The 12,595-nt window shown below is 37.6% G+C and overlaps 1 protein-coding gene across 5 annotated transcripts in view; it reads left to right on the top strand.

The window, feature by feature from the left end:
• The window catches only part of KCNIP4 (potassium voltage-gated channel interacting protein 4), a 732,108-nt gene that overhangs the window by 701,187 nt on the left and 18,326 nt on the right, over nucleotides 1-12,595 (top strand). For 4 of the 5 annotated variants that reach the window (XM_023759100.1, XM_006095002.3, XM_006095001.3 and 1 more), the window contains exons 3-4: nucleotides 1,490-1,559; nucleotides 9,004-9,074. In XM_023759100.1, coding sequence (XP_023614868.1) covers nucleotides 1,490-1,559; nucleotides 9,004-9,074 — 141 coding nt within the window. Of the gene's footprint in view, nucleotides 1-1,477; nucleotides 1,560-9,003; nucleotides 9,075-12,595 lie in introns of all 5 variants that reach the window. The other variant, XM_023759101.1, reaches the window with a different exon arrangement.

Raw genomic sequence — 12,595 nt, 5'->3', positions numbered from 1 at the left:
AATTCATTCTTTTTTTTAATTGTCTTATTGCTTAAAGTATTACAAAGAGTATTATATATTCTTGATGAAGAGGTGGAGATGCCACTTTTGTGGATGAACCACTCCATGATAAAAGGTAGAGAATAGTCCATGTGTACCATTTTTTAAGTTGGCACATAAAATTAATCTTCACAATTTGCTTGCTTGCTTTTTTGCTCATTTTTTAATTAAATAATTTATTTATTTCTTGGTCCTTGGGGGTCATTATTTCCACAGGATTCATCTAATCCAAAACCTGTGGTGACCTGGAATGTCCCAAACTCACATGCCAGCTCTCCCAGGGGCTAGCTAATAATGGTGCTTTACTACAAAGCCTCCAGTTCTGCCTGTGTGACTGGAGATATCCAAGTCATAGGTTTATTATTAAAATTAATTGGGAGAGAAATACACTGACAAGCTCTCTAAATACAAGTTCATATTGAAATTATTTAAAATTCTATTTATGTATCAGAGTTCCAACCTTTCAAGCAAATGAATGAGAAAATAGAAAATTTCTCACGTGAAGCACACTAGTTATAAGTAACTGGCATATTTGAGTAAAGAAAGATCAAATTAATAAATGAACTTTATAGTGAGTGGACAATGATTTTTAAGGTAAAGAGAAGCTTTGAAAACCACAACAGATGATTATTGAAGAGCCCAGGAACAGTGTCAAAGTTAAAGTACACAGAATATTCAACCCTAAATTCAAGGTCGTTAACACACCCCTGATTTTTCTCCAGTGAATCCTGGGAGAATGCCAGGCAGTTTGGGGGTCCTGTGACAACTGACCCAAGGGAGCCCAGGTTTCCACCAGGCAACAGTCCAACATCACTGGAGTTCCCGAGATCAATATCCATGAGTCTTAAATAATTCTACCCATGGGACAAAGGTGGAAATTTATTAACTTCAGCCTGTTTCTTTTCAGACCCTCCCCTCCAGAAATTAAAAAAATTCCGTGGTCCTTCCTCATTCAAGGTCAAACTGTTACAAACTGTTAACTGAAATTAGTAATGACTCCTGGTAGAAACTTCTTAGGCCAGGCCACCTTTGACCCAAATGGAGCATCCATTTTCTCATTGAACTAAAGATTTTCTGGGTCAGCAAATCTCCAGAGAACACAGCACCAAGATCTAGCAAAGCCCATATCATAGGCACCTTGCAATATGCTTGATTTATGAAAAACAATGTCATTTTCTCTTGCTTCTTTGATAATAAATGTATGTGTTCTTATAAGCAGCAGCGTAGTTTTATATGCAAAGACTTTTACATCTGCAATTCTTTTTGTCTTCCTGTGAGAACTGGGACAAGAAAACTTTATAGTGTGCTTTGATTCTCTTTGTAATAAAGGCTGGATGGTTAGCTTTCTTGGTGCAGCTTTCCATGGTAGACAGCTCTGTTTTTTAAAAATGCGCAAGAAATTAATTTTATGAACACTTTGTTCATATTGCTTCTCTACCACTTTTTCCAGGAATGCCCCAGCGGTGTTGTTAACGAAGACACCTTCAAAGAGATTTACTCACAGTTCTTTCCACAGGGAGGTGAGTACGAATGAGGACTTGTTAACGTACTCTCGGTTAGAATTATGCTTGCAATCTCTTTTTCTTTTTCCACTTGGTGCTGCTTTGGCCTTGGGGAGGGGCACTGTGGTAATCATGCAGCTGTCTCTCTTACCCTTCATATACACTCTTTCTTGGTCTGTGTGGGGCAGGCTGAGCTTCAGCCTCAACCCCATGTTCTAGAACTTTCTCTGTGGTGTTTGTTCATCAGTAATTGTTCATTGTTCTTCCTGTGAGGGGGAATGAAGCAGGCATGGACCTACATGGCCATTGGGTGAGGTCACTTCTCTTTGGGTGTTGATCTTGTATCCTAATCCCTTGCTGACTACTTATGCTTGCAATCTTCGGTTTGGTTCATCTTTCAGGGTATAACTACATTTTTAATCATGATGTAGAAGAATTAATATACAGCATGCAAGGGTACATGAGTTTCACTATCTCCTAAAAGTGAACTACTTACAAATTAGCAACTATCCATGAGCTTGGTCTTTAGTTTAGCACAAGTGGTATCATTGGTGCCTAGTACTGTGGTTCTCAAATGCACAGTACTTTTGTTGTTATTTTTTAAATTTATCTTTATTGTTGAAATTATTACAGATATCCCCTTTTCCTCCCCCATGAGCCCCTTTGCACATCACTTTCTGACTATGACGGCCTGGTCCCATGCCTCCAAGCTCTCCCATGCATTTTCGGTGTCATTTGATTCTCCCAACTCTCAAAATTAGGACAAATGTAATTATCCTCAATTTACAGATGTGAAATCTGGGGCTTAGAGAAATTAAATGGCTTGCTGGGGGCCACACATCCATTAAGTGGCAGATCTGGGTTAGAAACTAGATTTCTTTGGAGCCTCGCCTAGGGTCCTTTCTGCTGTTTTTCTATTTTTAGGTAACTCTACTATGACCACCACCCCCCATCTGAGAAAAATGAATACCACGCTAGATATTATTTTAATTGGAAAGAAAACAGGAGTGCAAAATATAATGCATATGTGTTAGAGATGAATGAAGGCCACTAGACATTTCTGTTTGTCCTTCAATCGCCCATCAGGATGCCCAGCTCATGTGTTAGGTGCTGGTAATGTAAGAGTAATGGGATGGGGTACCTGACCCCAAAGAATGTTCTAGTCTACTGTAGTAGGTGGGCCATGTCAAAATTAAGTGTGTGAGGATAGAGAGCTAAAAAATACTATTGTGGGAGCACAAGGTAGGACAATTCGAGCAGCTGAAGGAAAGGGGGGGATATGAAAATGAGGCCATCCAGACAAATTGAATCTGGGCTGATATAAGCACCATTTATCAGGCAGCTGGCATGTGTCGGACCCTGTCATGCATTACCCTTCACCTTCCAACAACCCTAGAAATGATTCTCCCTTTTTAATAAATGCAGAAACTAAGGTACAGAGAGGTTCATCCATTTCCTCTTCAATAACTTTTTTTTACTGCTGTCCACTGAAAAGAATTCCCTATCATCTCATGCCAAAATAACTCAATAGTCTCTAAAATCATCTCCCTGATTCTGACTGTCCTCCCTGCTTACCTATCATGGTCAATTCTCAACACAAACTGAGTGGTCCTGCCAGATCATGTCACCACTCTGCTCTATCTTTGTCCCATCAGAGCAGAGGCCACAACCGACATAGGACCTACAGGTTGAGCTTACTAGTCTCCTGCTCCCTCTCTGACTCATCCTTCACCATTCTCCCTGTGGACTCACTAAGTTTCTGTTACACTAGCCTCCTTACCCTTCGTTCCCCCAACGTGGCCATCATATTGCTGCTCCTGGGGCCTTTGAACTTACTGTTCCTTCTGCCTGGAACTCTCTTCTCTCAAATATCCATTCAATGCCTCACCACCTTTGTTTTTATTGAAATGCCACCCTCCCTTAAACTGCAACCCCTTAAACATTCCCCTTCCCCATTCCCTGCTTTATGCTTTTAGCACTCAAGAGCACCTAATGGTATATACTATTTAACCTCTTTTTATTATGGTTTATTGTCTCTTTCCCCACTGGAATGTCACCTCCAGGGGAGCAGAGGGTTTTGTCTGTTTTGTTCACTGCTGTACCCCCAGGTTGTGGAACAGTGGCTGACAGGTAGCAGAACTGCATAAGCACTCCCTGCCTATGTGAGTGAACAGGTGAATGACTGAGTGACTCACCTCGCCTGGTGGCTATAGCAATACAATGGAGTCATTGCTATAATAGGCATTTTGAAAGTTTACAGCACCTAAATATTAGTTATTTCCTACAACAATTAGATTCTCTTCTGGATTTCAATACAGTTGGTGTTAGCAATTTCAGTGGGTTGAAAGTGATTTCGTACATGGATTGTCAAAATAGAAATTTTCATTTAAGATGGCCTTTTAAGAGAAGTTAATTAGAATTCAATTCTAAGAAAACACAGTGTGGCCTATTATTATAGGATTTAGATATGCTGTGTGAGACAACTCCACTCGCCATCTCATTACTAAGGGGCCCACAGACAGGTACTGATTGGTTATGGAGACCACTGCCAGATTGTAATGGGTCCAGTGTCAGCATTAATAAAGAATTTGGAATATTATTTGATTAACTCTTGTATTTCTAGATTATTAAAAGCCATGGAATTTTTAAAGAAAAATCATGCTTACTATATATTTAAGTGTCTGCCAACATATTGATAGGCAATAATATCAAAGCACCTAGCACAAATGGAAATCTTTACTTTTTATTATCTCCAATGAAAGTTGTTACATGATACAAATTAGATACAGTTCCACATTAAAAATTAATCTTCACTTGAAAAATAACATTTTGTCATTAAAGAACATTCACTTAAGCACAATTCTTTGCAAAGGATTCTTGTTACAAAATCCAAAGGGATTTGGAGAAAAATTACTTTTGTACTCTTAAAAATTCTTTGATTATTCACGATAATTGAATGCATAAATCTAAAAGTACCAGGCATAAATAAAGGAAATGAAATATTTTCAAGAATAATAACTTGCCATTTAAAAAATTACTATCATGCCTGCAAATGGGATCTTGCAGCACTCCTACAAAAGGGAAAAAGTCCTAAGGAAGAACAGCGTCTCCAATGGCAGGAAAATTCATACTATGGCCATCTTCACTCTCCTGTGACTCCATTCACTTAAGTTGCTGATCTGAAAGCAACAGGTGTGTCTCATTATGAGCAGTAACAATGATGGCTCCATCAATCACAATGTCTCACCATTTCCGCCAGGAAGATGCCTTGTCTCATCTACAGCACCTCCTGCAATTTGTATTGTGTCAGGCTCTTCGTTTTCTCTGTTGCTTAGCGAGGCGCAGCTCATTTGGTGTTCTGGATGTCAGCACAGCGAGATTCAACAGAAGCTTCTTATTTGCAAGGGATAAAGTCTGCCTGCTATAAAACAAGCCGAGTGGACGTTGTATACTGATGCCTTTACCTAGATCATTACTTTTTCAACTTCACATACAGTGGAAGCTTTAGCATGGATGCTCTCAGCTTACTAAGCATTTTTAAAGATCATAAAAATTGCCATTTCCTGGGCTACTCCTGCTTACGTTGTAAGAATTTTGCACTTACTTTGACTATACTGGGCAGCCGATAAACAGCTATTGAAGGAATGAATGAATGAGCTACAGTTAAAAAAATTCTAAGTCAACAAACATTTATTGATCAGCCACTGTATTTAAGGCACTTGAGGTACTTAGGTGGGTTTGATGGACATAAAGATTTTTCTTTTAATTTTTCAAGTAACTCCATCACTGAATATCTACGATGATATTTGTGAGAATTTTCAGAGTGATTTATAAAGGGCTTGTTGAACAGAAACTACTATTTATGTATATGAACCTGCCTTACCATAGCAATGGTGCCATGAACTCTATATTCAAATGCTCTATATTCAGAAGTCAATTCCATACATTGTGCTTCAGTTCAGGTAGGGAGTAGGGATTTGTGGTGGGAAGAAAGAAATAAACTAGATTGGTTTCAACACTCAGACCTAAAACATGATAATCTAATATTCTGAAATGAGTGTGTATCAATGAAAGGGCTAATTGGTATGTACCATCATTGTGGTCTGGAAATAACTGGGTTAAGGTCACTGGACTAAGTCAAGAGTCCTGAGTTTGTGGCTAGACTATACCAAGACCAAGGTGTGTTACTCAAGTGTTTTATTTCTCTGGGCCTCAGGTTGTTTCTCTGTGAAATGGGGACAACATTTGTGTAATATCTATAAAATGTGGAACAAAGTATCCTCGGCTTTCTCTCTGCTCCAATAATCTTTATTTCTAAGAGTTAGTATGGAGATGTCTTGATTTTATTACTGACTCTACCATTAACTAACGAGGTGACCTTAGCTAAGCCACTGAAATCACCTGCACTTACTGTTCACCTTTGTTAAACATACATACATAGTTAAGTGATATACAATATCCCCTTCTATCCTAGGAACCCATACAGTTTCCCCCACCTGTAAGATTTCAACTTCCCAAGTAAAATTATAAAAAACTGAGGCAAACTTGGCGTATCAAATTCAGTAGCTGTTTATGTTATATGTAAGGAAATGTGAACTATTAGGTGATATGGGGAGAAAAGAGAGTACCAATATCTTTTGGGCCTTGAACTGTATTGAAATCTAGAATTTAAGATTCTACTTATTCATCCTTTTGGCAAATATTTACTACTATCTAAGAAGAATGCAGTCAGATGGAACCAGACCATAGGACTTTTGTGGACAGTTTTCCTTTTCTTCACCCACCGCTATGCCCAGCCAGATTCTTCAGTGCCTCGGCTCCTTCCTCTTGCCCAGTCAAAGCAAGTAGCATCACTCCCCTTCTTTAAAAGCTTGCAGTGTCTCCAAAGGCCAGCCAGCGGTCCAAAGTCCACCTGAATCGTCAATGCCTTTCCAGACACAAATCTACTAGTCCATCGAGCATGAGGTTCTATTAATTAGAATACCAGTCACTTAAACATACAACAGAGTTTACAAAAAAATAGGAAGCTTTTCAGGTGAAAATATATTCCATTTGTAAAAATAATTGATCACATGTCTTTAAGGTAGCTGAAATAAAAGTGTCTTGTCTATGAAAGAAGAATACCTAATATTTATTGAACATTTAATATATACCTAGGACTGTTCTAAGTACTTTGCATATAGTATTTCATCTAATCTTTTCGTAATGACTCTATGGAGTACATATTGTTACAGTTTTACCGGAAACTGAGTCACAGAGAGATGAAACAACTTGTCCAAGGTCACGCAGTTACTATTTGGTCAAGCTGAGATTCAAGTTCAGGCAGTCTGACTTGACTACACTATTAACAACTGCTCTCTGCACAGAGTGCCTAGGCTGTTAAACTGCTTCACTTCCCAGAGAATTGCAAAGGTGCATTTAGAAGAACAAGAAGTCCTCTGTACCATGTTAGGGAAGACCTTTAGAGTGTATATCCCACCTGTCAAACTTTAAAGCTAGAGCATTTGAGAAGAATGGTAATTATTTATGTCCATGTTTGTTAAATTTAAAAAATTCTCAGCACTGTTTGTTCTGAGCCATTATTCATGGTGAATTCTACTTGCTATAGTAAAAGCATTCACTCTGGTTGTATAAATAGGGTAACAAGAGACCTGCTTAATAAAGCTCATTATAAAATATGCAAAATCTCTTTTTTCTCCTTGAAAATATACGACTTATCATCTGATATCTCCATAGGGCACTAAATCGTTCCAGAACTCTGTGTAAGAGTACTGTTGAGAGCAAAACAACTTTGCGAATAAAATAGGCTGCCAATTCTCGATAACTCTGTACCAGAACGTCCCAACAATTTCACTGAGTTGGTTGCAATTAACCCCTGGTCCCATATTCAAAGATTTCTTCCTGCAACCCACCCATACCTGATGGACATCCACTCTACATATGGTGTCTTTATATATTATTCAGACCCAATTGTAGTAGCTGTTTAGTTCATTGAAAACAGTGTTAATAATTCATACGTTTAAAAATAAGCAATTCCTTATATCATATTTAAAGCTCAGAGATGAAAGAAAATTCTACCTTCATTTTGAGAAACTGAACGTACAATCTACCTCATGAAGTATATGGCCTTCAATATCGTTAACCACTGGGGTAAAGCATGCAGGAACAATAATCCATAAGTAGCCACAGGCACTTGAGAGCAGGGAAGGAAGTTTGCATGACCTCTGACCTCCCTTATTTGGGGAGGACAATTACCTATTCCAGCTACTATGACTTAGTGTTTTTGACAACCTTTGAAAAGCAATTCATAAAGTAAAAGGTGAATAGAAGTTTTGTTAAAATCCCAATAAAAATAAAGGTTAAAAGTTCTAAAGCAGAAATGGATTTTTAACGGAAGATAAAGGCTAGAGCCAATGAGCTAAAAGGTTACAAGTTTTGTTAATATAAAAAAAAAGGTTAAGGTAAAAGGCTAAAACCCATGAGATGAAACATTTAAAATAATCAAGTAGATTTGATCAAGAGTCAAGCACACAAGCACTTAAAAATGAAAACTGTGCACTAAGAAAAGAAAACAGTAAGAAAAAGCATGTACTTTTAAAATAGAAAAGCACAAAGCTCAGAGATTAAGGAGACAAAGGAGAAACAGAAGAGGAAGGAAGGGTTACAGGGGGAAAAAAACCTATGAAGGGGAAGGGGTGGATTTCAGAGTACTTTAGTGTCATTAGGCAGCATGATAAGACATTGGGGACAGAGAGCCTTCCAAAACTGATTCAGAGCCCCAAATCCCACCCAGAACCCAGCCAGGGCAGGGGCTCCCTGCTGCTTGCCACCAGGAACTTTTAAGGCCACACAACCCCCTTCCAACAATGGGACAGACACTTGCCAAGTCACTGCTGGCTCAAATTTACTGGCTATGGGCTAGCCTGGATTTTTAAAGATCCAAGTTATGTGCCACTCTACTCCTTATTGACTGTGTGACTTTGGGCAAGTTTCTCAACCTCTCTGAGTCTCAGTAGCTTAACTAAATTATAAAATTGAGGAACGACACTAATAATAGCAATTCGTCTGTGTCTCATTCGTAGTATTTTTATTCTTTTACTTCTAGAGATTAGCCCTGCCAAGCACTAAGCTATTTCCAGATGGGTCTCACTTAATCCTCCCACCCACCTATGGTACTGACTCCTCCCGGAGCCAGTAATGTCATCCAAGACACCCAAGTGTTCAGATCATTTCTAGCCAGAAAGTTACAGAGGTGTCTGCCATCCATGGCCTCTATGTAGGTAGCTCACTCCTGTGAATCTCAAATTACAATCCTCTACTGAAAGGAGGCAGGCAACTAGGAAGAAAGCACCAGTTAACAGAGAAAATTTTCCTGCTTGGCCTAGGACTTTGGCATGTTATACAAGTCTTACGTAGGATATTGAAACGCTGACTTAATAATATTCCCTTTTCAACATTTCAGACTCTACAACGTATGCACATTTTCTGTTCAATGCGTTTGACACAGACCACAATGGAGCTGTGAGTTTTGAGGTAAGTCTTAGACTTTTTCTTTATGGTGACTTGACTTCAGACACTGAAAGGGATTTAATCTTTTTAGTTGGAAATTTTGAGCTTGATTTTTTGTTTTGAGCCTTTTATTCAGTGTTGTTTTTTTCATCTTTTTATCAATTGTTGATAGTATTACATATGTGCCCTTTGTTCTCCCATTGGGCCCTTACTATCCACTCCTCCCCCCAACCCCAGGCCTCCACCACCCTATTGTCTGTGTCCATGGGTTATGAATATATGCATACAAGTTCTCTGGTTGATCTCTTCCCACTCACCCACCCCCTTTTATTCTTTTTTTTATTATTATGGTAAGAATGTTCAACATGAGATCTACCCTCTTAACAAATATTGAAGTGTACAATACTGTTCACTACAAGTACAGTGTTGTACAGCAGATCTCCAGAGCTTAGTGATCTTGCTTGACTGAAACTTTCTATGCCTGTAGAGATCCTGGTTGCAATTCTTTCAGATAAATATTCGGAAGTGGGATTGCTGAATCATATGGCAGTTCTATTTTTAATTATTTTGAAGAACCTTCATGCTATTTTCCATAGTGGCTACACCATTTTGCATTCCTATTAACAGTGTGCAAATTCTCCAAATCCTCCATGTCCTCCTCAACACATCACCTTTCAGTTTTTTCATCCTGATACATGTGAGGTGATATATTGTTGTGGTTTTTATTTGAATTTCACTGGTGATTAGTGATGCTGGATATTTTTAATATACCTGTTGGCCATTTGTATATATTCTTCAGAGAAATAAGTGTTCAAGTCCTCAGCTTATTTTTAAAATTGAGTTACTAGAATTTTTTTATATTGAGTTATAGGAGTTTCTTATATATTTTGGAGATAACCCCTTATCAGATATATGGTTTATAAATATTTTCTCCTGTTCTATAGGATCCCTTTTCACTTTGTTGTGCCCTTTGCTGTACAGAAGCCTTTTTAGTTTGATGTAATTCAATTTATTTATTTTTTGTTGTTGTTGCCTGTGCTTTTGGTGTCCTATCCATAAAATCATTGCCAAGACCAATGTCATGAAGTTTTCCCCCAACTTTTCTTCTTAGAATTTTATGGTTTCAGGTCTTAATCTATTTTAAATAATAATTGTGCATAAAGTCAGGATCCAATTTTATTATTTTAGGTGTGTATATCCATTTTTTCTAACATGATTTGTTAAAGAAACTATGCTTTTCCTTTCCCCATTGTGTATTGTTGGCAGCCTTGTCAAAGATCAGTTGACTGTATATGCAAGGGTATATTTCTGCACTCCTATTCTGTTCCATTGATCTATATGTCTGTCTTTATGCCAGTACCATACTGTTTTCATTACTATAGCTTTGTAATATATTTTAAAATCAGGTAGTGTGATGCCTCCAACTTTGTTCTCTTATTCAGGATTTACTTGGATGTTTCTGGTCTTTTGTGGCTCCATTTGAATTGTAGAATGGTGTTTTATAAAAAACACCATTGGAATTTTGATAGGCATTGCATTAATCTTCAGATAGCTTTAGATAGTATGGACATTTTGCCAATATTAAACCTTTTAGCCCACTAACTCTCCATTTGTTTGTGTCTTCTTTAATTTCTTTCATCAGTGTTTTGTAGTGTTTGATATACAAATCTTTCATCTCCTTAGTTACATTTATATCTAAGTATTTTATTCTATTTTCTTGGTGCTATTGTAATTTCCTTTTGGATAGTTCATTGTTACAGAAATTCAACTGCTTTTTGTGTGTTGATTTTGTTTGCAGCTTCACTGAACTTGTTTACTAGTTCTAGCAGTTCTTCAGTAGACTCTATGATTTTCTGCATATAAGATCATGTCATCCGATTTCTTTTTCCTCACTAATGTCTCTGGCTAGGACTTCCAGCACTATGTTGAAAAGAAGTGGCAAGCGTGGCTATCCTTGTCTTGCTCCTGATCTTAGAGGGAAAGCGTTCAGTTTGTTATCATTCAGCATGATGTTAGCTGTAGGCTTTTTATATATGGTCTTTATTATGTTGAGATAACTTCCTTCTATTCTTAGTTTATGGTGAGTTTTTATCATGGATGTGTATTGAACTTTGTCAAAGGCTTTTTCTGCGTCTATTGGCATGATCAGGTGGTTTTTAACGTGGTATGTTACATCTATTAATTGTCATATGTTGAACCATCCTTCCATCCCAGGGATTAATCCTACTTGGTCCTGGTATATGGTCCTTTGGATGTGCTATTGTTTGACTTGCTTATATTTGGTTGAGGATTTTGCATCTATATTTTCAGGCATATTGGCCTGCGTCTTCTTTTCTTGTGATGTCTTTGTCTGGCTTTAGTGTCAGGGTAATGCTGGCCTCATAAATGAATTTGGAAGTATTCCTTACTCATCAATTTTTTTGAAAGAGGTTGAATAATTCTTTAAATGTTTGGCAGAAATCACCAGTGCAGCCATCTGGTCCTGGGCTTTTCTTTGTTGGGGGTTTTGGATTACTGATTCAATCTCCCAGTTATAGGTCTGTGCAGACTTCCTTTTTTCTTACATAATTTAGTCTTGGTACATTGTATGTCTCTAGAAATTTACCTAATTTTTCTAAGTTCTTTAGTCTGTTGGCATAGAGTTGTTTTTAGTAGTCTCTTATAATTCTTTTTATTTCTGCAGCATTAGTTGTAATGTCTCCTCTTTAATTTCTGATTTATTTATTTGAGTATTCTATCTTGTTTTTAAATATGTTTTTATTGATCTCACAGAGAGAGAAAGGGAGAAGGATAGAGAGATAGAAACATCGGTGAGAGAGAAACATCCATCAGCTGCCTCCTGCACACCCCCTACTGGGGATGGAGCCCACAATTCCAGAATATGCCCTGACCTGGAATCAAACTGGTGACCTCTTGATTCATGGGCCGATGCTCAACCATTGAGCCACACTGGCCGGGCAAGTCTTTAATCTTTTTTTTCTCTTAGTCTAGCTAAGGGTTTGTCAATTTTGTCTCTCTTTTCAAAATGTAAAATAAAAATCAGTTTCATTGATTTTTTCTATTGTCTATTTCATTTATTTCTGCTCTGATCTTTGTTTTCTTTCTTCTGCTAATTTTAAACTTATCCTTTTGCTACCTCCTTGAAGTGTACAGTTACATTATTTATTTGAGATATGTCTTCCTTTTTCATGTTGGCATTTATTGCTATAAACTTCCCCCCTAGTACTTCTTGATAATTTTTAAGCACACACACACTGAAAAAAAAGCCCAAGAATTTATTCTTCCCATCATTATATTGTCAAAACTATCCTTATCTTTTAAAAGAAGTGCAAATTACAACACACATTTAGTTTGCTGTCTAATATTATATATCTGTTTGTACAAGAAAAGCACATTTCCCAAATTACATGACAACAATCCCAGAAGACAAACAATTTAGCTAACCTTTAGGGCATCTGCTATGGGTCTATAACTCTGGTAGGCCTTTGAAATACAAAGCTGATAAAGTCAAAATCCTGCCTTCTAAGGCTCAGAAAGTGGGGGAG

Source organism: Myotis lucifugus, unplaced genomic scaffold (genome assembly GCF_000147115.1).
Source record: "Myotis lucifugus unplaced genomic scaffold, Myoluc2.0 scaffold_147, whole genome shotgun sequence".
Lineage (NCBI taxonomy): Eukaryota > Metazoa > Chordata > Mammalia > Chiroptera > Vespertilionidae > Myotis > Myotis lucifugus.
This window is presented reverse-complemented; position numbering and strand designations above follow the sequence as displayed.